This window comes from Vulpes vulpes, chromosome 9 (genome assembly GCF_048418805.1).
Source record: "Vulpes vulpes isolate BD-2025 chromosome 9, VulVul3, whole genome shotgun sequence".
Taxonomy (NCBI): domain Eukaryota; kingdom Metazoa; phylum Chordata; class Mammalia; order Carnivora; family Canidae; genus Vulpes; species Vulpes vulpes.
This window is the reverse complement of record NC_132788.1, coordinates 42846550-42873200: the sequence shown is the minus strand read 5'-3', so window position 1 is coordinate 42873200 and position 26651 is coordinate 42846550. Positions and strand designations below refer to the sequence as shown.

The 26651-nt window shown below is 35.9% G+C and overlaps 1 protein-coding gene across 13 annotated transcripts in view; it reads left to right on the top strand.

Annotated features, from left to right (window-relative positions):
- The window catches only part of KATNAL1 (katanin catalytic subunit A1 like 1), a 114547-nt gene that overhangs the window by 49788 nt on the left and 38108 nt on the right, over positions 1 to 26651 (top strand). For all 13 annotated transcript variants that reach the window (XM_072719916.1, XM_025996737.2, XM_025996736.2 and 10 more), the window contains 6 exons: positions 3497 to 3624; positions 3992 to 4097; positions 8667 to 8825; positions 9948 to 10074; positions 12226 to 12360; positions 25684 to 25810. In XM_072719916.1, coding sequence (XP_072576017.1) covers positions 3497 to 3624; positions 3992 to 4097; positions 8667 to 8825; positions 9948 to 10074; positions 12226 to 12360; positions 25684 to 25810 — 782 coding nt within the window. The remainder of the gene's footprint in view (positions 1 to 3496; positions 3625 to 3991; positions 4098 to 8666; positions 8826 to 9947; positions 10075 to 12225; positions 12361 to 25683; positions 25811 to 26651) is intronic.

Sequence of the window (26651 nt, the reverse complement as noted above, 5' to 3'; positions counted from 1 at the left end):
TGACTATTTCAAGTTACCAGCATAATGTCACTGACCTCAGAGTTGAGCTGAGCTTGGACATCCCTCTGACTGTGGGCCAGTGATTTTTTTTCTTTTTATTTATTACTAATTAGTAATTCTGATGTTGGGTAGCTCACTACCTAGCAAGAGCAGTGACCACTTTGTTAAACAGATCTCATTGTTAGAAAATTGTTTTGCTGATCTGAAATTTATGTCTTTTGTTACTTTTTATTGGTTCTGGTTCTTTCCTTTGGAATAATATAGAGGAAATAGAGGTAGATAGGTCAGTTGGTCATGTGGCTCCACTAGTGTTTTCTTCTTCAGCTTACATGTCTCTAGTGTCCTTGGTCTTCCTCTATATGATGTGGTTTTGAATCATTCATTGCCCTGGATATTCTTCTCTGGGTGCAATTCACTTGTCATTTGAAATGCAAGACCCAGAGCTAGTAACTGACCGTCTTTCACTTAATCTGCCTGAGTGAGAAGACATACAATAAAATGCAAAAACCGTTATTTGTGCTTTAGGCCAACTTGTGTCATTGACTTTATATGATATTGGGTTAGTCACTAATTTTAGCCTCATTTTTTTTCACATAGAATGATTAGTCGATACTAATGAAAGCTCATTAACAAAGCTTTCTTGATAAGGGTAATTTAGACATTAGTAAAAAGATGCTAAAATATTTTTTTTAATGAGGAAAAAGGTCAGACTGCATGCTAAATATCAAATTCTTGCTAATGTTTTTTTTTTTTTTAAAATTCTTGCTAATGTTGACCTTCGTCAGTTAATGTGGAAATCTAAAGAAAGATTTCTAAGATCATTTCAGTGTTACTGCAGCTTTTATTATTATTATAAATTGTTCAGGTACTATCTTGGGTGAGGTTATCTTTTATTGCCTGAAAACTAAGTCTCTTTTAGGTATTAGTATTACAGTTAATCTAGCTCATTAACTGAAACCACAGTTACTTATGTTTGATGCCCTATTGTAGTTTATCTGAGTATTTTTTTTACATTGTTTTATTTAAATTCAATTTGTCAACATATAGTATATCACCCAGTACTCATTCTATCAAGTGCCCTCAGTGTATGTGAGTATTTGTTATGAAGGATGATGGTCACCTTTTTTGTTGGTTTCCCAGTGTAACCAAATTAATTATTTATTTTTAGTTTCCCTAAATCTGTTGTTTAATAATCTCACCATTTTGACTTGGAAGAGTTCCCAGAATCTTTTTTGGAGTACTTAATTTGTATTCAAATCTCATCTCTATCTTTGATAAACTTTGGATCCTAGGACAAGTCATTTGACTGATTTAACACCCATATTTCCTCTTCTGTGAATTGAGAAGCTTGACCTTGAGTATTACTAGAATGCAGACTTTCTTTCTCTGCTTCTAGTTGTCTACCCTATCCTTTTTCCACACAGTAGGCAGAAGGGTCATTTAAAAATGTAAATCAGATCCTGCCATTTCCCGATTCATTTAGAATAAAGTCCAAGCTTCTCCCTCTGGCCTTTTGGGCCCTAGGTGAGTTGGCCTCTGCCTGTCTCTCCAATCTGTGTTTTGTTTGCTCAATACCTTTCAATGACATGGACCACTCAGTTTTTTCATAGCATTTCACAGTTTATGATATGTATGTTTTTGTCTTGTTTACTTGTTATGTTTCCCCTATTAGACTAGATGGTCAATTGAGGGCAGGTAGTGTATTTTTATTCACTGATAAAACCTACTGAAATGTATTAGACAGATATGCTCACATATTTATTATTCTTTTAAATCCTCTGATTCTTACTACTTTCAGATAAGTGTACAGCTTTTTCTTTCCCTTGGCAGTGTTTATCATGTCTTTTCTACCACTGGACATTCCTATTAAAATGGATGTCTACTTATATTTTTTAATAATTATTTTTTGGTAAGTCTCAGATTATAATGCCATTTGAATCAAGTTATGCTAAGTCTTAGATATATCAGTTTCTGTTGCATTCTTTAGTTGATTTATTTCCAGAAGAGTTTTAAAAATGATTAGAGAATTTCCAGTGATTTGTTTGAATGTGATTTTTAGCCTTTCCTACCTGTATTATACAGTGTGATTCTAGGCTGAGCTTATTTTAAATTTGTAGATACTATGTTTGTTGTGTAGATATGCCACAAACTTACTCTTTTTAATATTGTCAATATTGGTATCTATCATCTGAAACATAAGAATCTTATTGAAAATTGAGCTAATATTGTCACTGTGCCACCCAGAAACAGTAAAATATTCATTTTTTGTGTCAAGTCACCAAGAGCACTGTTTGGTCATTTACCTAGTTACTTAATGAGTTGAGCATTTGCCCAAGGGGAGCCATTTTAGTTTTCTGTCAGCACTTATGATCAAGCCTACGGTTTATCTCAGATGAAGTGTGGTAAGAGAGGTTCATTCTGTTTACTCTCTTCAGACTTAAGCTTAGGAAATTCATGCATTTTTTTTTGACTGTTTTCTCTTTCATTTTAGTATTAGGCAGTAACTGTGGGGCTGAAGCTCTAGGGAGATATTTGGCCCTGTCCCTTGAAGTAGTTCTAGTGGTTAACTATCTCTAGCAACTGAGCGCATTTCATTTAAAGCTTGAGTAAATCTTGGCAGAACCCATAGAAACCAGAGCATGTAATTGTTTTTTAAAGCTACCATATTATTAAATAAAGAATTTAGGATAAAGTATATTGCTTTAGTGGTCTTAATAATACTATTTAAAAAGATCCTTTTACCATGATCATTATAGTCACTTTATGATGTGGTCCAAGGACTTTACTAGGAAGAAACCCTGAATCCTGGGGGGTGAAAACAGGGAAAAGGCTTTGCAAGATGCAGTTCAGAGTCCCAAGGCCTTCCTCCTCTGTAGCCTCTTTCTTAGCTTTGGCAAATCATAGTTTGTAAAGCATTTAAGCTTTAAAAAGTTAGTCATGAAGTGGTCTGATGTTATGCAAAGGCCATGGGCTCAGAGAGCCAGGAAAAGCTGCATTAAAATCTCTACTCAGACATTTAATAATTATGAACTTGCTTAAATTACTTCACCTGAATCCTAGTTCCTTATTTGTAAAAATAAGGATAACAATACATACCTTGTTGTGAGTATTAAATGAGATAATATATGTAAGATTTATTGCCGTGTAGTAGGTTCTCAGTAAATTAATGTTGTTTCTGTATGTTCTGTATAGTCTCTGGTGGTGGTGGAAATTCCCTGCACCCACAAATCCAGAAGTATCTAGTAAGGATCATTTTAGTCTTACTTGAAACTATACCCCCAAAGATATAAATTTGATGTGTATAATACAGTTGTCCAATGTATTGGTTTCTGATGAAATCAACAGGGGAGGGTGGCATTTGAGTAATCAGAAAACACAATCTTAAAAAAAAGAAAATTACTTTTAAGATAATTACATTATAATATTTCAAAAGCTCAGTGATGTTAACTAAAATTATCTTGTTATTGACCAGTGCTTTTTTTATACCTGTATCTAGGGAAGGAAGAATATGCATGATGGTGCGAGCGATGGTGAAATTCCTAAATTTGACGGTGCTGGGTATGACAAGGATCTGGTGGAAGCCCTGGAGAGAGACATTGTATCCAGGAATCCCAGCATTCATTGGTAAGTCTTTTCGGTCCTTGAATTAAAGTAACAACAGTAATGGTTGGCTTGGTGTGAGCCTTATTATCCATGATTGTGACTTCTTCCTTAATACATGTATAGAATTGACAGGACAGTTCTTCTCTCAGAATATAAACAAGACATTTTACATGTTTACTTGATGTTGACATAACTGACAAAGGTTGTTAATTGAATAACGTGTCCTATTTAATCACTGCAATATATTTTCACTCATCATTTTATGCAGTATTAATTAAATAGTGCTCTTACTATGATAATTTCATGAATAAAAAAACTTAAAAAAAGTAGTATTGAATAAGTCAGAGGTGTCCGTGAATAAGCATGAAACTTTGCTACTCTTGTAAAGGGATGACATAGCAGATCTGGAAGAAGCTAAGAAGTTGCTAAGGGAAGCTGTTGTTCTTCCAATGTGGATGCCTGACTTTTTCAAAGGGATTAGAAGGCCATGGAAGGTGAGCATTTATTAGAATAAAATAGGTATAAAAATGATGCTTGCATGATAATGAATGATGACATTGGGGCTTCTTTATGCATTTGTTACACAGTAGTGAAGGTTGGGGGAGGTCTGTGTACTACACCCTAAATACCTGGATTTGAATTTGTAGTTGAGGTGTGTCTCCTCTGCAATGGCAAGAGAGGAACAGAGTGTTGAAACTGCAGGCTTTAGTAAAGTCACTTGCCTTCAGTTTGCCGGGCTAGGGATTAGCTTTAAGAATTTTCTAGGTATCTGTTTCTGTAAGTAAGTTAACAAGCAAATTAAATAGTAGATAGTCTTGTAGAATAAATATTTGATCAAATAAATACTTTCTAAAAGTTGGTGTATTTCTCACTAATTATTTTGATCACTTCATTTAGGCTTGGTATAATTCTCAGACATGCCCTCCACTTTAGAATAAAAAGCCTGCTCAGGACTAGTTCCTAAGTCTACTGTTTTTATTTTAGCATATTAAAAAAACCCTTCCAACAATGGCTGCCTGGAACTTGTTTTGGTCTTCGTCCTAGGCAAAGGCTTCCTTGAGTCCGATCCGTAGAGTGAAATAAAACACTCTTCTGAATTAGCTAGGAAGGTCTATTTCTCTTTTCAATATCTCTTCCTTTTTTTACATGCCTAAAAGTTAAGATGAGGAGAAATTGTGTATCTGTTTACTCAAATAGCTTGGAATACTCATAGCATTTTGATTGTCTTCTACAACTTAAAAGGTTTTATGGACTCTTATAGATTTACCTAATTTTGGTAACATTCCCTTTTTATTATAACTTTTAGAACAATATTTATTAGAGGAAAAAAGTCTTAAAATAGGTATTGAAAGAAGTTTTAAGACAGGCATGGTAGGTATAACCAACCTATCTTAATGAGGCTTGTAAGCCTTTACCAAGAAGGTGATTTGCACATGTAGAAAAATCATCTTGTGAAGGATGGATTGGAGATGATCATAAATGGATGCTGATGAAGAATCTGAGGAAGAGGCTGTTGTAATAGTCGATCTGAACAATGAGGATCTGAACAAAGGCATTTGTAATTGGCTAGTGAAAAATGGGTGGATTTATGAGAGATATTTAAAAGGTAATGATAACATTATGACTGATGGTTTATAGGGAGAGGTACAAATTATGTTACTCCCAAATTCCAGGCTTGAACTGAAGGAGTATGCAATTACTTCTGACACCAGCTACCTCTAATTGGGCCAAATCTTACAGGTTGAAGGTACTTTTCCATGTGATTGTCCTTATTTCAGATGCCAAGTGCAAACTTGGGCATCCCCAGGTCACCCTCACTTCTGGCCAGCTGGCTATAAATTTGGGGGTTCTTACTACCCCCCTTAGGTCTGGTAATTTTCTAGAATGACTCAGATAACTTAAGAAAGCATTCTACTTACAATTACAGTTTTATCATAGCAAAAGGAGGCAAATCAGAAGTAGCCAAAGGAAGAAATGTATAGGGCAAGATCTGTGAGGATGCCGAAAATGAAACTTCTGTTGTTTTCTACCCATAGAATCATGATGCTTTACCCTCCTAGCACCTGGGCGTGTGACAATCCATAGAGTATTGCAACAGGGAAGCTTACTCAAGCTTCAGTTTCCAGGGTTTTTATTGGATTTCATTACATAGTCATGATTGGTTAAATCATTGCCTGTGTGTCTCAGTTTCCAGTCTCCCTTCTTTCTCTATGTCTTGTTGATATCCTGTGGCTCAAAGCCCCAATTCTTTAATGCCATGGTTGGCTTTTCTGGCAAGGCTAGCCACCATCCTGAATCATCTCATTAGCATAAACTGTATAGGGGCCCACCATGAGTCACCTCAACATAAAATTTCAAGATTCAAATGAACAACAAAAGCACTCCTGTCACTTTGGAAATTCCGAGGATTTATAGTTTTCTTCCCAGGAACTGGGGGAAAAGACCAGTCAAATTCTTTATTATATAAGGTGCATACACTATGAATTGGTACTGAAAATTGGGAAGAGGGGCAGATTTAAATAGAAACAAAATATGTTTAGGTAAATAGTAAGTAATTTGAAACAGGTCTGGAGCTTAGAACAGAGTTTGAATTTAAATTAAAATTGTGATAATATGGGTGTGGATGAGATTGTTCAAGGAAGTCTATAAAGGAAAAAGAGCAAACGGTTTAGAATTGCTTCAAGAATATAAAGGGCAGGGGAGGAGGAAACCTGAAAGGCAGTGAAGAGAGTCATGAGTAGGAGGAGCATCAGGGAAGAACAGTGTCATAGAACTAACATAGGGAGGAAGCACTTCAGGAAGAAGGGAATGAACATCAGGTAACAGCACCAACAGAGGTCAGGGAGAAGGAAAGAAGATACGAGATGAAAAGTGACCACTGGATTAGTAAATTAGGTAGTTTTAATGAATTAGTGGCGGCAGAACTCAGATTGTAGCTCAAAAAGAAAAACTAGTAAGCATGAAATTTTTAAAGAAGGTTGGCTGAGAAGGTAAAAAGTGGATAGTATCAAGGGGATTCGTAGGGTTGAGCAAAGGATTTTTTTTTTTTTTTTAAACAGGACAGAGTTAAGTATGTTTATATACTGGGAGAAAGAGCCAATAGAGAAGGAGATATAGGAAATAGAGGAGATAATTGAAAGAATAATTCATGAGGAGCTGAAATTTATAAATATTGTACTGTGTGATTCTATCTATGTACAGAGACTGATGTTGGAAATTAACTCCTATTGGAGGTGCCCACATGAAAGACATTACAGGAACAGAGAGGGCATTCAAAGGGGACAGTAGAGAAATAATGAATTTTGCTATAGCTGTGCTTATACTACTAGTTGTTTTTAGTTTTCAAAATCCATCTCATGCACAGTTATAAGCTCCTTGCAGAGCAAAAAAACAGTTACTAAAGTAGTGTTTCAAATCTTTCTGGGTGTCAGAATTCTATAGGTAGTGTTAACCTTAAAAATAAAGCTGTCATCACGCTCCCTGCATGGAGCCTCCTTCTCCCTCTGCCTATGTCTCTGCCTCTCTATGTGTGTGTCTCTCATGAATAAATAAAAAAATCTTAAAACAAAACGGGACGCCTGGGGGGCTTAGCGGTTGAGCGTCTGCCTTTGGCTCAGGATCTAGTCCCACATTGGGCTTCCTGTATGGAGCCTGCTTCTCCCTCTGCCTATGTCTCTGCCTCTCTCTCTCTCTGTGTGTCTCATGAATAAATAAAAGCTTTTAAAAAAAAAAAAGCTGTCAGTTATTTTATCAGCAAAAAATGGGCTTATTTGAGAATAGCAGAGAATTACAGTTTGGGATAAACAAGCTATAGCGATAGCCAAGTCTGGAGAACAGAGGAGAGGAATACTCTTTTTTATAGAGAAGAGGGAAAATTGGGAGGGTTGTTAGTAAAAGCCTATTTGAGTAAAGTGTGAGGTTACAGTGTAATGGTTTTTCATTGGCTGGGTTATGACACTCTTTCATTGACTAGGCTCTTGCGAGGGAGAGGGTAGGGGGTGGCGATAGTAGCTAACATAGCATAGACTTGCAAGACAGGTCTCTTCCAGTTGGGTCTGCAATTGACTAAGAGTTGTAGAGCATGAGAGCTCCCCCTTCTGGCTTCGTAGCTCTATTTTAAAGGAGTCTTCCATTAATTTTCACACTAGAAAAGGGTTTGGACAGTTTCTGAATTTGTGAAACTTTATATGTGCATAATTTTCAAAATTTAAATCTCCAGAAACCTGTTAAATGAATAGGACAGAATTCTTAAGATTACCAACTATTATACAAAAGAAATGTGATGTTCACTGGGTATCTGAACTCCCATTGAAAGTGTGAGAAGAAAATCCAGTAGTCTTCAATAGTAGAGGCTTGGTGTTATTGAATAATTTTTACTTCTAGTTGATTTATTTTTACAGAAGCGTTTTTGTTTGTTTTCAAAGATGGTAAGTAAAATTTAGTTTTTAGTCTATATTTAGTGGCTCTTTCATCACTAACACTGTTTTAAATGAACTATTAATTGTCTAGCACATTAATCTGATAAAATGCTAGCTAAATTGATTATTCTTGAATTGCCACTGGATTTTAGTTACCTTCTTAACTAATAAGTGGATCTCTACTTTGCTTAAAAACTGTGTATTATGTTTTGTGGAAGACAGGTTTTGTCTCTTTGAAGGGCAAGGAATGTACAATTCTACTAGATGTGGTAGGAAATGTCTTAATTTCATTATGTTTAAACAGAGCAGTCACTCTTAAGCCATGCTCAAGACTATACATACTTACCTTCTTCCAGGTAGAAAATTGGGTAGGTTCTTTTTAAATGTATCAGAAGATTTCTTACTGTCTGGGCCTTTTGTTAGCCCATCCCTGAGTACCTCTCATTTGAGGTATTTTGTGAAATCAGTCTGCATTTTTTTTAATCTATGAAATGATACTCATGTCAAATGCACCATGAGTGACATGGTGACAGTTGAGTTTCTTTTTTGATGGGGAAATTTTTTATGTACATCAATAGCTGATGATATTTTATAAGAATATATTTTACTTTGATAAAACATTTAATACAGATTTTGAAATTTCAGGGTGTACTGATGGTTGGACCCCCGGGCACTGGTAAGACTATGCTAGCTAAAGCTGTCGCCACTGAATGTGGCACAACATTCTTCAATGTTTCATCTTCTACACTGACATCTAAATATAGAGGTGAATCTGAGAAGTTAGTCCGTCTGTTGTTTGAAATGGTGAGTGATGATATGTTCAGATTTCAAAGTACTGTTTCTGTAGGCGAATGATATCCCTTTTATATCCATTTACCTAGGGATCTGTTTTTTTTTTTAAGATTTTATTTATTTATTCATGACACACACACACACACACACACACACACACAGAGGCAGAGACACAGGAGAGGGAGAACAGGCTCCATGCAGGGAGCCTAATGTGGGACTCGATCCCGGGACTCCAGGATCATGCCCAGAGCCAAAGGCAGATGCTCAACTGCTAAGCCACCCAGGTGTCCTGGGATCTGTTTTTAAAAGGACAAATGGAGTTGTAGTTGAACAGTTCTTGACACATGAGTAAGGTATGGGGTGGTGGCTTTTTTGGAGGGTTGATGTGTCTTCAGTGTTTCTTCCTCTCTGAGATAAGGGCAGCTTATCCAGTGAGGGTGGAAGACACTTTGGAAGTAATATGTATGGTTTGATATTTCAGGATTTCTAATGAGCTGGTTGAGCTGAGTATATTTTAGTATATATTTTAAAAATCAGAAATTAGGCACCTGGGTGGCTCAGATGGTTAAGCATCTGTCTTTGGCTCAGGTCATGATCCCTAGGTCCTGGGATCGAGTCACATATCAGGCTCCCGGCTCAGTGGGGAGCCTGCTTCTCCCTCTCCCTCCTGCTTACGCTCTCTCTCTCAGTCTCTGTCTCAAATGAATAAACAAAATCTTTAAAAAAATATATAAAAATCAGAAATTGACCTGTCGTTAAAGTTTTCCTTTTTCATTAGGGACTTGCAGTAGTTATTTAAGAAAATATATTTGAAGATGGAGATTGATAATTTATCTTTAAGAAGATTTATATTAGGAAATTTTCAAACACAAAAGTAGAAATAATAGTACTATGAATCCCCATGTATCTGTCACCCACCTTCACCAACCATCTAACTTTTATTTTTAGAAATATCCATTTTCTGATATAAATGATTTAATCTCTGTCAGTAATCAAATAGTGGCATTAAAGCAGTGAGAAATTTCTGCTTTTTTTTTTTTTTACCATTATATTAGGAGGAGGAAATGGCATTAAAAAATTCAGATTATTTTATGAGCTTATTGAATGGTTTCTTTAAAATGTTTTTCTACAAAGGCTAGATTTTATGCGCCCACTACGATCTTCATCGATGAAATAGATTCTATCTGTAGTCGAAGAGGAACCTCAGATGAACATGAGGCAAGTCGCAGAGTCAAGTCTGAACTACTCATTCAGATGGATGGTAATTGATATTTAATTACTGTCCACAAGCTGTTATATTTCCTTTTTGAATTTTGTGTAGATTCATATTGGTGGAAATTCTCAGTGAGTGGACTAAAAGGCAGCCTGAATTTATTTGTAATCATTTGTTCATCCACCCACTTGTTCAGTTTGTTCATGCACTGAGATAGCATTTATTGCATACATGTTGTGAACCATGTACCATTCTAGGTTCTGAGGTTACAAAGAAAAGGAATGTCATGGCTGGTAAGGGGTTTACTAGGACTGCAGAGGTTCCAAAGATGTGGTCCAGGGCCCCAGGGATCTTTAAGGCCCTTTTAAAAGGTCTGCAAGGGCAAATCATTTTCATGATAATAGTAAGACTTTATTTGCCCTTTTTCATTCTCATTCTCTCATGAGAATACAGTGAAGTGTTTCAGAGGCCACAAGACATTTGGGATGCCATAATAGATGGAAAGCAGAAGCAGATAGGAGAATCTAGCTATTCTCTGTTGAGTCAGACATTAAAGAGATTTACAAAAATGTAAGAAAATGCCACTGTTTTTACTAATTATTTTTGGTTTTGAAAAATTATATTTTCCACAAAATGTTATTTATATTAATAAATAATAGATTTATTACTTTAAAGTGAATTAAAAATTCTCAGTTTTAATTTCTAATGGTAAATATTGATAGATCTATTCCATACACACAAAAGCTCTGTGGAGCTCAGTCATTCTTAAGAGTATAAAAGGATCATGAACCAAAAAGTAGAACTACTGATGTAGTTGGGAAGCAGGCAACTTAACAATACGTCATAAATTGTATGGTAGAACTAAACTCTGGGTGTGGTAAAAACACAGTAGGAAAGGCACCACCCAGACTAAGGGAGTCATGGAAAGAAACAGCCAAGTTGAGCTTTGAAGCTTTGGTACTTAATCAGACAAAGAAGTGGCATTGAAGGAAGAGAGTAATGGGCCAGAGCTGCCTTTAGAGCTTTATTATTGTGGTCGTTGTGTGGCAAACGTAAAATGTGTTTAAAAAAAAAAAAAATCTAGAATGTGTTGTTTCAAAACTGCTATGGTTATACAGAAACTGTGGATACTTACCGAATACTTACAGTGTGTGTCATATATAGTGCCAGGCACTGTAAGGATACATAAATCAGTGTAGTATGAGTCCCTTCCCTTAATGAGTTTATCATTTTAATTTCTGCTAAAGTATGAGAGAAAGAAGTGACTATGTTATATGTTAAGGGAAGGATCTAGAGGAGAAACACATTAGATGTTTTAAAAATATCACTGAATATAAATTTAGTCAGCTGAATTTCATCAAGGGGTATTTGTGACTACTGTTGATTATTAATTGGATAGCTTGATTCTTTGTGATAGTGATTGAAACAGGAGTTTAGTAACAATTTATTAGGAAAATACCATATTGAACTGAGTTGCTTTAAAGTCACTACTTTGTTGTGCCAGGTCACAAATACAAACTTTTAGCAATAAAGTTTGTTAGTTTTTGATGTTTTGGGATTTTTTTGTTTTGTTTTGTTTTACTGCACATTTTCCGGAGTTTCCATTGGGTAACCTGAAGCTTTTTATTCTAAAACTTTTGGTTCTGAAAAAGTAGACTCAAGGTACATATGTTTGATTTGCTATTAAAAAAATGGTATTTTCAGTACTATTAGGTTCATTCTCAAATTTTTTGTTTATTTTTTTCAAGTCACTTAGAAGTTTGAAGGAGAAAAATGTTTGTAGTATATTATGATTGCATGCTAGTACATTAGTAAATGTGAACCTTCTTCTGTTCTTGAGAAAATAAACTAACAACTAAAATAAAATTTTTTTTTGAGGGACTTCATGATTTGAAAAAGGGATAAAACAGCATAATCTCCCATGCCTTTTCAGAGCAACTACATATTCATTTTCTTCAGAAAAAGATGGGTTTTCTTATTGGATTAGAATCCTGTAATAGATTATATGAATTCTATTACCTCTTTGTTTCGTAGTTAACTGTTGATGCGTCAGGTTCTGGCATCATACTGAGGTCAGAAGGATGGCATTATTTTCGTCATTGAGACTATTACAAATTCTCTGGCTGATGCTTAGAAATGTTAGTTGAATGAGAGAATAAGGTACTATAAGAAAAACACCTTTCCCCTTACTGTGTATAGGAGTTGGAGGAGCTTTAGAGAATGATGATCCTTCCAAAATGGTTATGGTATTGGCCGCTACTAATTTCCCATGGGACATTGATGAAGCTTTGAGAAGGAGATTAGAAAAGAGGATATATATACCTCTCCCAACAGGTATGATGCCTTCATTTTAATATATTTTTCTTTTCTTTTCTTTTTTTTTGTTTTACTTCCTGTTACCTTTTTCTGTTTCTCTTTTTTTTTTCCATCTTTTGTTTTTTTTATTTATAAATTAATTTTTATTGGTGTTCAATTTACCAACATACAGAAAAACACCCAGTGCTCATCCCGTCAAGTGTCCGCCCCAGTGCCCATCACTCATTCCCCCCCACCCCCCGCCCTCCTCCCCTTCCACCACCCCTAGTTCATTTCCCAGAGTTAGGAGTCTTTATGTTCTGTCTCCCTTCCTGATATTTCCCACACATTTCTTTTCCCTTCCTTTATATTCCCTTTCACTATTATTTATATTCCCCAAATGAATGAGAACATACACTGTTTGTCCTTCTCTGATTGACTTACTTCACTCAGCATAATACCCTCCAGTTCCATGCACGTTGAAGCAAATGGGTGGGTATTTGTCGTTTCTAATGGCTGAGTAATATTCCATTGTATACATAAACCGTTTCTCTTTAAGTCTTTAGTCCATTGGCATTCTGCTTAAAGTTTCTAGCATCACAAAATCAATTTGTAGTAGATGGAAAGAGAGGCCCACAGTCGTACTCTGTTGAAGTTCCTGACATTTCATTTCAGAGCAGTTCTTACATTCGGAGCAATATTCATGTTAATAAATTTGAAAGGATATCTAAAGTTTTACTTTTAAATGTAAAGTCCTCATTAAATCTTAAGGGATTAAAGTCCTCTTGGGATTTTTTTTTTTTTTTCCTCTTGGGATTTTCTTAAAAATATGCTTCTTTGAAAAATACAACTTCATCCTATTAATGACTTGAAATTTTCATAAGTGAACTTTTTTTCTTTTTATAGTGAGATAAAATTTACATGGAATGAAGTGTATAAACCTTAGGTATGTAATTTGCTGAGTTTTGACAAATGAATAATCCTGTTTAATCAGTACCCTGCTCAAGATGTAGTGTATTTCTGTCACCTCAGGAAGTAACTGTGTGTTGTCTACCAGTTAATTCCAACCTTCAATAGGTATTAAGTTTCCTGATTTTTATCATCATAGATTAGTTTTATCTATTACTAAGCTTCATGTAAATGGAATCATAACATGGGTACTCTGGTATATCTGTTACTTTCACTCAACATAATGTTTTGAGATTCATACATATGGTTACATGTATTGATAGTTTATTCTTGATATGATTATACCAGTGTTTATTTCCGTTTCTGATGGACATTGGAGTTATTTCTAGTTTGGGGCTATTAGGAATGAAACTATAAATACTCCTTATACAAATCTTTTTATGGATGAATGTTTTTGATTCTTTGGGGGAACATAGCTAAGAATAGAATAGGTGGGTTCTAGGTTAGATATGTTTGTATTTAACTTTATAATACCCAAATTGTTTTCCTAAAAAGTGGTCTACCGTTTTACACTTTCACCATCAACGAATGAGAATTCCAGTATTTCCGTATCTTTACCAACATTTGGTATGGTCAGTATTTTAATTTTAATCATCCTACCAAGTCTGAAATACTATCTCACATCTTTAATTTGCATTTTTCTAATGACTAATGATGTGGAGTGCCTTTTCGTGTGCCTCTTGGTCCTTGGTTTATCTTTTGTGCAGTGTCTTTTCAAGTCCTTTGCTCAGGTTTTTTTCTTTTTCTTTCTTTCTTTTTTTCCTTCCTTTTTTTTTTTTTAAGTATTATGTGCTGCTGACGCGAGCACTTTTGCTCAGTTTTTGATTTATTTGTTGTTTTATTAATGCTGTATAGTTCTTTACCAGATACGTGCATTTTGAGTATTTTCTTCTATATTGCCTTTCAGTTTTCTTTATAGTGTTTATTGATAAGCAGAAGTTTTAATTTTGATGAAGTCCTCTTGTCAAGGTTTTCTTTTATGGATCATGTGTTTTGTGTCTTAAGAAATCTTTTCTTATGCCAAAGGGCAAAGGTTTTCTCCTATTTTTCTTTCAGAAACTAGTTAAATGTATGATCCATATTGAAGTAATTTTGTGTATATATAGTGTCAGAGGTTGAGTATATATATAGTTTTATATATATAATTATATACACTATATATATAACTATATACACACACTATATATATAGTTATATATAACTATATATATATACAGTATATAGTTATATATAACTATATATATACATATATATAGTATATATGTGTGTGTATATATATATATATATATATATATATATATATATATATAGTTATTCTAGCACCACTTGTTAAAAGTTTTCTTTTCATTGAGTTGTTTTGGCACCTTTGTTGAAAATTATTTTGCTATGTATGTGTGAATCTATTTCTCAGCTCTGTTCCATTGATTTAAAAATAAGTGTAGGGCTATCTAATCAGGTTATCTATTATTCTTTTCTAAAGTTTTATTTACTTATTTGAGAGAGAGTGAGAGAGAGCAAGAGTGCAATAGTGGGTTGGGGGGAGTGGCAGAAGGAGAGGGACAGAGAAACTCTAAGCAGACTCCCTGCTGAGCACAGAGCCTGACTTGGTACTTGATCTCACCACCCTGAGATTAGGACCTGAGCCAAAACAAAGAGTCAAATACTTAACCAATTGCACCACCCAGGTGCCCCTCTATTTTTTCTTAAGTAAGCTTTGGTAGCTTGTCCTTAAAAAAATTTGTCCATTTCTTCTAAATTGTCAAACTGGGATTTGACCTAATACAAATGTGCAAACTGACTAAAGGATTCATGTGAGGCTGTTGATTTCATGTCTAGTTCTGGAGACTGAAGTCAATAGTGAAGGCAATTCAGGAAGAAAAGATGAAGTGGTGGAAACAAGGACAAATTATAACCTGTGAGAATGAGCTAGAACCCCATGAGGATAGACTGGAACCCATGGTGGGCTCTCATTGCTTCTAAGACTTACAGCTTTGATTACTGAGGTGCTCTATTGTAACTATTAAATATACACCTGGTTGGGAGTCGGAAAAGCTGAAGGAGGAAATCTAGCAGGAACTGCTCCATACTGGCAGGTGAGCCAGAAGATAAGTGACAGTATGCTTGAGCTGCAAATGCACTTCATGCCGTGAACCAGCTTTCTGAGTTGACTTACTTCTGCCTTTCAAATAGCACCCATAATGACTCAACCAGAGCTGTGCTCTGTGAATGCTGGGAAATGAAATTACAGCTTTGCTTAAGTTCATGTAATACAAACCTCTATACCTTATTTTCCCCTTATTATCAGTAGAATGTATACTAATAGGCTCTGTTTTCATTCTTAAAATTGGTCATTTGGGGGATTCCCCGGGTGGCGCAACAGTTTGGCGCCTGCCTTTGGCCCAGAGCGCGATCCTGGAGACCTGGGATCGAATCCCATGTCAGGCTCCCAGTGCATGGAGCCTGCTTCTCCCTCTGCCTGTGTCTCTGCCTCTCTCTCTCTCTCTGTGACTATCATAAATAAATAAATAAAAAATAAAATAAAATTGGTCATTTGTATTTTATCTTTTTCATGATCATCTTGCTGGAGATTTATCAAAATTATTAATATTTTTGAAAATCCAATTTTTTGCTTTGTAATTTTTCTGTTTACTAGTTCATTGACTTTCTCTTATTTCTCCATTATACTTTGAGTTTAGTCTCTTTTTTTTCCTGAAGTTAGAAACTTAACACTATTGAGTTTAAACCTTTCTTCTGTTTCTAAATATAAACATTTAAAGCTTAAATTTCTCTTTATGCACTGCTTTGGCTTTATCCTACAAATTTTGCGATAGCATGTTTTCGTTACTGTTCAATTAGAAATACTTTCTATTTTTCCTTTTTTAAATTTCTAACTTAATTCCAACATAGTCAGGTACTACTCAGTAATGTCAATTTTTAATTTTATTGAATTTATTTTATGATTCAGCACAAAGTCTTTCTTGGTGAATGTTTCAGTTGCAGTTAAATAGAGTATTCTGTACTTGATTATAATATTCTGTAATTATTGGTCAGATCAAGTTAGTGTAATAGTACTGTTCAAATCTTTTAGATCCTTACTGATTTTTTTACTCTGGTTTTTCTACCACTTACTGAGAGTGGGGTGTTGAACTCCAGGTATTATTGCGAATTTGTTTATTGTTTGCTTTAATTCTGTGAATTTTTGCTTTATACATTAAAAAAAAATTTTTTTTTAAAGATTTTATTTATTTATTCATAGAGATGCAGAGAGAGAGAGAGAGGCAGAGACACAGGCAGAGGGAGGAGCAGGCTCCATGCAGAGAGCCTGACGTGGGACTCGATCCTGGGACTTCAGGATCATGCCCTGGGCTGCAGGCAGCGCTAAACCGCTGCACCACCGGGGCTGCCCTGCTTTATACATTTTGAAGTTCTATCATTAGGTACATAAACACTTATCATTGTTATATCTTCTTTGTCCTTCTACCATTATGAAATATCTTTCACTATCTCTGGTTAGACCCTTTGATTTGTTGCTTACTTTGCTACTAATATAGCCTGTCTTTCTTTTGCTTATTGTTTGCATGATATATCTACTTTCTTCCTTTAGTTTTCACCGTGTCCTTATATTTATAGTTCAGTTCTTATAGACAGCATATATTTGAGTCTTGCTATTTATCCAGTTTATTTCTACTTTTTTAATTGGAGTATTTAGGGGCTTCTGGGTGGCTCAGTAGGTTAAGTGTCTGCCTTCAGCTCAGGTCATGAACTCTCAGGGTCCTGGGATCATGCCCTGCATCGGGCTCCCTGCTCAGTGGGGAATCTCTTGTCCCTCTCTCTCTGTCCCCACCCCTGCTTGTGCACTCTCTTTCTCTCATACTCTCTCAAATAAAATCTTAAAAAAAAATTAATTGTAGTCCATTTAAATATAATATAATCATTGGTATGGCTGTGTTTATGTCATCTTGTTATTTTCCCTTTTGTTTCTCTGTACCTCTCTTCTTAATTTCTTTCGATAATTGTTTTTTTTAGTATCTACTTTAATTCCTTTATTGAATTTTTTACCTATCCCTGTTTTTTAAAGCAGTTAATCTAGGGATTATAGTATGCATCTGTAACTCTTCACAGTTGACTTAGTTGTACCTTCATGTAAAATGTAAGAACTATTTGCCTCCCCACCCAGTCTTTGTGCTATTTTGTCATGTATTTTATACCTACATTCAGTATAGATTCCACGATCTAATGAAATATAAATTGTCAGTTTAAACTTAAGGGCAGCTCAGGTGGCTCAGCGGTTTAGCGCCGCTTTCAGCCCAGGGCCTGATCCTGGAGACCCGGGATCGAGTCCCACGTCAGGCTCTCTGCATGGAGCCTGCTTCTCCCTCTGCCTGTTTCTCTGCCTCTCTCTCTCTCTCTCTCTCTCTCCCCCTCTCCCTCTCTGTGTCTCTAATGAATAAATAAATAAAATCTTAAAAAAAAAATAAACTTAAGAGGAGCACAAAACATAGATTTTCAATTTGCCTACATATTTAACATCCCCACTACTCTGCTTTTCTTTTTTTAAGGTCCAGATTTCCATATAGGTTCATCTCCCACTTGTCTAGAAAACTTCCCTTAACATTTCTGTTTTGGGTCTGCCAGCATTAAGTTCAGTTTTTGTTATCTGAGATGTCTTTCACCCTTATTTCTGAAGGGTATTTTTGATTGATAAATAATTCTGAGTTGAAAGAAGTTTTTTGTTTGTTTTGTTTTTTTCTTTCGTTACTTATAAAGATGTCATTTTGTCATTTTTTGGCCTGGCCTGGTTTCTCTTGTGAGGTCTGCTGTCATTGATACCATTGTTTGTAATGTATCTTTTCCCCTCTGGCTATTGTTCTTTAAAATCCACTCTATTGAAGAATGATTTATATATAATCAATTTCATCCATTTAAAATTTGATGATCTTGACAGTTGTATACAGCCATGAAACCATACCACAATCAGGATGCAGAACATATCTTTCATCCTCAAAGGATTTCTTGTGTTTCTTTGCAGCCCAGCCTTCTCTCCTCAGTACCTTCTACCCGAGGCAACCATCGATCTGATCTTTGCCACCATAGATTATTTGAATTTCATAAGTAGGATCATACAGTATGAATTATTTTGAGACTATTTTTCATTCAGCATAATTATTTTGAGGTTTGTCATGTTATTTTTTTTTTACTGGTGGGTAGCATTTCATTATATGGCTATATTACAGTTTATCCGTTCTCTTATTGATGGATATTCAAGTGGTTTCTGTTTTGGGACTGTTGTAAATAAAGCTATGCTTTATGTCATATGTCATATGGTAGTATATGTTTAGCTATAGAAAACAGATTGGAATTTTCTTTAGTGGTTGTCCTTTATGTTTTTTTTCGAGGGGGGTAGTGAGGAGCAGAGGGAGAAGGAGAGAGAGAATCTTAAGCAGGCTCCACACCCAGTGTGTAGCCCAGAGTGGGGCTCAATCTCACGACCTTGAGATCATGACCTAAGCCGAAATCAAGAGTTGGATGCTTAACTGACTGAGCCATGTAGGTGCCCCTGTCTGTGGTTGTTAAGGTACTCTGTTTATCTTTTTGTTTTCAGCAATTTTACTATGATTTATTCTGTAGAGTTTTCCTTTTATTTATCCTGCGTGTATATTGGACTTTGATATTGTTGCACAGGTCACTGGAACTTTTAAAGTTTTTTATTTAAATTCTTTACAAACTAGTTTGTTTCGGTATAATGTAAATTCCAGTACATTGTAATATTAGTTTCAGGTGTATAATATAGTGATTTAACACTTAGATATGACACCCAGGGCTCATCACAACTAGTACACTCCTTAATCCCAATCACCTATTTTCCTGCATCACCCCCTCACCTCTCCTCTGTTCCGTGGTACTTTGGAGTGGAGAATGAGGAATAATAAATTCTGACCAAAGGCTTTGGGGAGACTTCATGGAAGAAGTTGCATTTTCATTTATTTTCATAGAGGAAAACAGAAACAAAGGTGTGGTTGCTTGAAAATGAATAGACAGCTCTTGTGGCTGGAGCATCTGATAGAAGGATCTGGAATAGACAAAACAATAACATTTGGAAAGCTGAGAGACCTGAAAGAACGATTTAGAAATCTAGGGTAAAATTAATGGAAAGAAAAAATTATATGAAAGTAAAAAAAAAAAAAAGTTGAAGGGCATTTTATGAACAAAAGCAACCCATGAAAATAAATTTTTAGTTGGAGAAGGAAAGAACATAAAAATGAGAATACATGAAACAAAAGCCACCTCTGAGGCCTCAGCTGGAGCTTGTCTTTCTGGAACACTTCCTTCTTACCTTGTGGCCATTCCATGTGGCCTGGGCTGCTTCAGGCATAGCGGGATTCAAGATAGTCAGATTCCATAGATGGTAGCTCAGGCCTCCAGATGATCCACTGGAAAAGGTGGTAGTGGTATTGCTTTTTTAACCTAGTCTTAGAGGTTGTATAGTGTCACTTCTGCTGTACCCTGGGTTGAAGTATTTACAACCCTACCCATTTTCAAGTTAGGCTACCTCTGGGTGGCACAGCAGCAAGACTACATTGTAGAAGCCTGTGTTGCAGTCATCCTGGTAAATGCAATCTGCCATAGTTAACTAAAAGCACAATGACAGGCACAGCGGAGCTTGGCCTTATGCTAAATCTCTTCTTTTTTATGCATCTGAATTATGGCAGCAACCCCCTGGTCGGCTTTATGAACTTTTTTTTCAGTCCCTTTCATTTAATTATATTTTGCTTTTAGAATAACCTCCCTAAATCACTAAAGTATTCTAGAGTCTCTTAGACTCTGAGTCTAATTTCCTATCACATCAAGTTTTTTTTTTTTTTTAAACTGCAGGTTCTTACCTTATCTGTTTTACTTGCGTCCGTTTGCATTTCTCAGTCCTCTTTTGTACTTTTTTTTTTTTTTTAAGATTTTATTTATTCATGAGAGACAGAGAGAGAGGCAGAGACATAGGCAGAGGGAGAAGCAGACTCCCCCCAGGGAGCCCAATGCAGGACTTGATCCTAGGACCCTGAGATCATGCCCTGAGCCAAAGGCAGACACTCAACTGCTGAGCCACCCAGGCATCCCTCTTTTGTACTTTTCTACTTCCCTTCCTCACCCTCCCCTGAACTCTGGTATATGCTTGCTTCTTCTTACTTCTGTGTCATTATTTATGGTACTCCCATTTCCTAGATTGTTGTCTCTCTTTGCCTCTATTTAAATGTTATTGGGGCCCCTGTCTAGCTCCATCCATAGAGCAAGCGACTCTTGATCTTGAAGTCGTGAGTTCAAGTCCCATGTTGGGCATGGAGCTTACTTAAAAAAAAAAAAAAAAAAAAGAACAAGAAATCCATTGGGGTGCCTGGCTGGTTTTGTCAAAAGAGGATATGTGACTCTCGATCTTGAGGTTGTTTGAGCCCCACATTGAGTATAGAGATTACTTAAATAAATAAAACTTTAAAAAAATTTTATTGATTTTTTTTCAGAGTCGACATTAAAGCATGCTAATTCTGTGGAGGCTTCTTTGGCCTGGCCTATCTACCTTCTCTGGATTGTCTGTGTCTCAGATGGTCCTTAATAGAAAGGATCTGGGTTTTCTGTGTCTCCCTCTAATGTTGTTTGTTGATTGACCAATGATGGTGGAGGAGGTGATGGTGGTGGGGGACAATGAACATTTTTTGAGTACTGTGGGCCAGGCTTTACATGTATTAACTTATTTAACCCTCACAAGCCTTATGCAGTAGATTCTGTTCTTATCTTTATTGGACATGTGAGGAAACTGAGGTACCACGGGGTTAAGTATCCTATCCAGTGAGATGGAGCAGGGCTGTGAGCCCAGATAGTCTGGCCCCAGAGCACATATTCACTATCTGCTATGCTGGCCTGTCAAGCATGCTCAAGAAGAATTGTTAGTACAAGAACAGTTGTTAGTACAAGAAGTGTATGATTCTTTTAATAATGTTTATTTAAATTTAGAATGTATACTGACTTGGTTATATGGCATTGGCAGTTCTTTATTATTATTAACTTAGTTATTTCTAGTTAAATCCTCTACAATATTATTTAGATTTATAGAGCTGATAAATTCTACTTGGAATCTTCTAACAAATCACTGATAAAACAATTGAAGTTATTTTCCCCAAATTATAGTTACCAGAGAAAATGATGCTTCTACTAGGCTTCAGTACCACCAGGCCCTCACTTTGAGCATGTTCCAGAGTTCATGTAAGATGACTGTCTAGAACCTGGTTTCTGTGGGTAATGCATTATATTGAACTTGGTGTTTGAGTTCTTAGGGCAGGCTGCAGTAAAACATTTTGATTTACAAATATAGTGATATTCTAGCATATCACTAAGAGAGCAAAGTGATAATTTGTTTACTAACATTCACCTGATATGCATGGAGCACTATGAAATCACAGTAGGTTGAATTCAGAGTTCTTACTGAGGCACCAGGAGCTCAACCACTTCCTGAGGCAGCAGACCTAGGAAGGAGCTCCCTGCCCTTCCCTCTTTTTTTCCCTTCTTGCTGGCCACCTGAGTGTAGGACTTCTTTGGCTCTCTACCATAGTGAACTATAAGGTAGGCCTATTGGCTGGGGATGATTAAGGATAAGGAGTTCCCAAGATTAAGGAATTCTGGAGGTAAAGATTTCCTACTCATACTCTTCCTTTTTTCCTGGTAATCCCAGATAAAGCCTGCATGCTTCTCTTCCACTGTGGCTGTCCTTTGCATTGATTTGCTTTGCCTCACTTTGTACGTGTGAATGAGAAATGTAACTCATTATGGAACCGTGTATTAAAATTTAGTTCAGGGGGATCCCTGGGTGGCTCAGCGGTTTGGCGCCTGCCTTCGGCCCAGGGCATGATCCTGGAGTCCCGGGATCGAATCTCACATCAGGCTCCCTGCATGGAGCCTGCTTCTCCCTCTGCCTGTGTCTCTGCCTCTCTCTTTCTCTCTCTCTCATTAATAAATAAAATAAAATAAATAAAATCTTAAAAAAAAAAACCAAAATAAAATTTAGTTCAGTCTACCCAGTAATTGGCAAACAACCACTTAACTACTTTCTAGGACAAGAAATGGAGCATTATCAGACCTCAGAAGTTCCCAGTATGCTCTTCTAGTATATTCTTTCCCTAGCACAGCTCCCTTCCCGCCCCCTGGTGGTAATCACTGTTGGAAATAATTTGTTTTTATCATATAATTTTCTCACCTAATAATGTATCCTCGAACAAAGTTTTATCTTTTTTAAAACTGAAATTGAATCCCACTAATTGTGTTTGTTTATTTTGCTTCTTTTATTCAAGTACATTTTTAAGATTCATCCATATTATATCTAGATGCTGTTCACTTTTGTCCGCTAGGGCTGCCATTACAAGGTACCATGGACTGGGTCGCTTATACAACAGAAATTAATTTTCTTAGCCTAGAAGTCCAAGATCAAGCAAAGTATTGTTTTATTCTGGGGCCTCTTTCCTTGGCTTATAGATAGCCATTTTTTCCCCAGTGTCTTTATGTGGTCTTCCTTCGTGTGTGTGTGTGTGTGTGTGTGTGTGTGTGTGTGTGTCTCGTCATCTCTTCTTTTAAAGACACCAGTGAGACTGGATTAGGGCCTACCCATTTGACCTCATTTTACGTTAATTACCCCTTTAAAGGCCCTCTTTTCAAATATAGTCACATTCTGAAGTATTGGATGTTAAGACTTCAGTGTAAAACTCCGGGGGTGGGGGAGACACTATTCAGCCTATAACATCCATTATATAATTATACCACAGTTATCCATCATATTATTTGATGGACATTTTCATTGTTTCCAATTTTAGGCAGTTATGATAGTATTATTATGAATATTTTTATACTTGTATAATGGTGAAAATGCCAAAGTTTCTTTAGGTTGAGATGGAGCATTCCATCTTTGCAGTAAATTGCTGGTCATGTTGGATAGCTAGAACAATAATAGATAAATCCAATCTATCTTTCCAAGTGGTTGTTCCAAAGTGGTTTTTACACTTGGAGTTTTTACACTTTGGAGTTCTCGTTCCTTCACATTTTTCCAAAACCTTAGACTTTTAAGTTTTTATCTCTTGGTGTTCAGTGCTATCTCATTGTGGTTTAATTTTTATTTTGTTCTTTAAATAGTTTGAGTATCTTTTCCTTTATTAGCCATTGGAATTTTGTTTATATCTGTTCAGATATTTTGCCCATGTTTATGTTAGGTGGTCTGACTTTTCTTTATATTTGTAGGAGTTCTTTAAATATTCTGGATATAAGTAATTTGTTACTTACATATGTTGTAAATATTTTCCCAAACCCTGTAGCTTCTGTGCTTTCACTCTATTTATAGAGTCTTTTGGTGAACTAGTGGTAAAGATGGAAGCTTTACCACTTGAACGGACTAATTTTAATGTCAGTTTTTTTAGTCTTTTCCTTTGTGGGCAACTTTTTGAATATATACATGTGTGTATGTATATATATATGTGTGTGTGTGTGTATGTGTGTGTATAAATATATATCAAGAATAGGGGATCCCTGGGTGGCTCAGAGGTTTAGCGCCTGCCTTTGGCCCAGGGCGCGATCCTGGAGTCCCGAGATCAAGTCCCACGTCGGGCTCCCGGTATGGAGCCTGCTTCTCCCTCTGCCTGTGTCTCTGCCTCTCTCTCTCTCTCTCTATCATAAATAAATCTTTAAAAAAATATTCTCTTCGAAGTCATTAAGATATTTCCTGCTTTATCTTCTAAAATGACTTGTAATTTTACATCTTATGTTTAGAGTAGTAATCTATCTGGCACCGATTTTTATGTATGGTATGAGGCAGGATATTTTTTTACTCTGTAGATAGTAGCTGTTCTGGCATCCTTTCTCCTACTGCTTAAACCAGCATTGTCATAAATCAGGTGTCCATAGCATATGCTTTACTCTGCTTCTAGGCTTCCTATTCTGTATCGTTGATCTATTTGTTTATCTCTGCAAGAGTATTGCACTGATTTGAATCCTGTTGCTTTGTAATAAGTCTTCAATTCTGATAGAGCAGTTCCTCCCGCCTTATTGTTGTTTTTCCAGTGTGTCTTGGTTGTTCTTGATTCTTTCCATTTCCATAAACATTTTAGTATCCGCCTATTCAGATCCACAGACCTGTTGAGATCTTTACTGGAATGCTTTGACTCTGTATGATCATTTGGGGAATTGTCAATGTCATGAAAAACAAAAACAAACATTGGGGAACTATTTTAGATTAAAGAAGACTAAAGAGATATGATAACTAAATGCAACGCATGATGGTTTTTAAGAAAGTTATAAAGAGGGGATCCCTGGGTGGCGCAGCGGTTTGGCGCCTTCCTTTGGCCCAGGGCGCGATCCTGGAGACCCGGGATCGAATCCCACGTCGGGCTCCCGGTGCATGGAGCCTGTTTCTCCTCCCTCTGCCTGTGTCTCTGCCTCTCTCTCTCTCTATGTGACTATCATAAAAGGCCTGGGGCCTTTCTTTATAAAATGAGGATATTTTAATCTGGATTGTGTATTAGATGATTCTAATGTACCAGTGTGTAGTAATGTACCACAGTGATAAGTGTGATAATTGTATGGATACGTTGTGGCAAAATATTGACAGTTGATGAGTCTAGATGAAAGGTTAATGGGTGTTCACTGATTTTTTTTTTTTTGTAACCTGTAGATTTAAAATTTTTCAAAATAAAAGTTGGGGAAAATTATATTTCATTTTATATATCAGGAAATAGTAGAAAGCCAGATGCAGTCTCTGTTTGCTGTATTAAATAGCAAATTTGCCATTAAAACTGATAGTAAAACAGCAAGCATGATTGGTTATTTTAAGTAATTCTGTAACTCATTTGAACTTACACAGTACAATACACATTTCAGTCGTACTGAAAGAGCAAATGTATGAGAGCTGGTTCCCCAAGTTAAAAACACATTAGTGTTTCGTGTCAATTGCTGATTTCTTACAGCCTAGGAAATCTTTTTCTATATCACAATAAAGATGAGCAAAGTGATTCACAAGAGTTACACTCCATGCAATCTAGCTTTATAAAACTAGACTAAATGTTATTTTCTACTAAAAATGTATCTTGTACTTGAATATTAATTTTATTATTCATAAAGGATCTCAGATCCTTTGTTTTCACAGCAAGTATCTTCACAATATTTTATAAGTAAAACTTTGAGTTTGGTTTCAATTATTATTGCTACCAAGGCATATAGGAAATTCAGTAATTCTAAGTCATGCAGTAAGTTGGTAATAGTAGGTGGACTCAAGTTATTTACTACTCTTTCTTTTCCTGAATCTTAATATATAATTTCTCATCAAATGATTTGTAAAGTAAAACATCCTACAGTAACAAAAAAATCTTCTAACAGCAAAAGGAAGAACTGAGCTTCTGAAGATTAATCTTCGTGAAGTTGAACTGGATCCTGACATTCAACTGGAAGATATAGCAGAGAAGATTGAGGGCTATTCTGGTGCTGATATAACTAATGTTTGCAGGTATGTGTGTGTGTGTGTGTGTGTGTGTGTGTGTGTGTGTATTTTTTAATCTGTGACTTAGATATTAGGTATAGATTTGGCAGGAGGTTTGGTCTTGAAGTTAATATTGTTATTAGCTCTTACATGAAAGTAAAGTAGCAACTGATTTCCTTGAAATGACTTCTCATTTGTCCTGTTTCTTTTCTACATCACTTCATCACTGTTAGATGAATAATTATATAACAATATGGTCACCTTTTCTATCTTTTCATTTTTAAGGCATTGTACTTAACTTGATATAATGACTTTGACAAGCTAAGGTCGTTTTAGCTCTAAATTGGATCCTAGTTGAGTCAACCAACATAAAATTTACTTTTGGTTGACATTATTTTACTACATGCAGATAAACAAGCAAGTTGACCAGTTTAAGCTGGGAAATATATATTTTATAAAATACATCAAATATTTCCCTTTCAATTTAGTGATATCATATTTTGTAGACAATTCACTCATTGAAGAGGATTTTCTTTTAGTTCTGAGCATCTTAACTATCCTTAAATTGACAGCAGTAGTTTTTTTAAAACTTTAATATCTGTTTCTCACTTTTTGTACTAGTATTTTTCCTATGTGCATGTAAATTTAGTGGCATATAAGCTCCCACTAGTTTCTGGTATCACTGTAGTAAAATATATAAAAATTTGAAGTTTGGTTTAGGTTGGCTTCCTAATAGCTTTCTTATAAGCATTAATTGTCCACTTCTTCCATACCGTCATTATTATTTACAGCTGATCAGAATGGAACTGAAAATAGGATCTGGAGAAGCCAGGTTTTATCCCTTTAGTTGCCCACCAATGCCCCACGT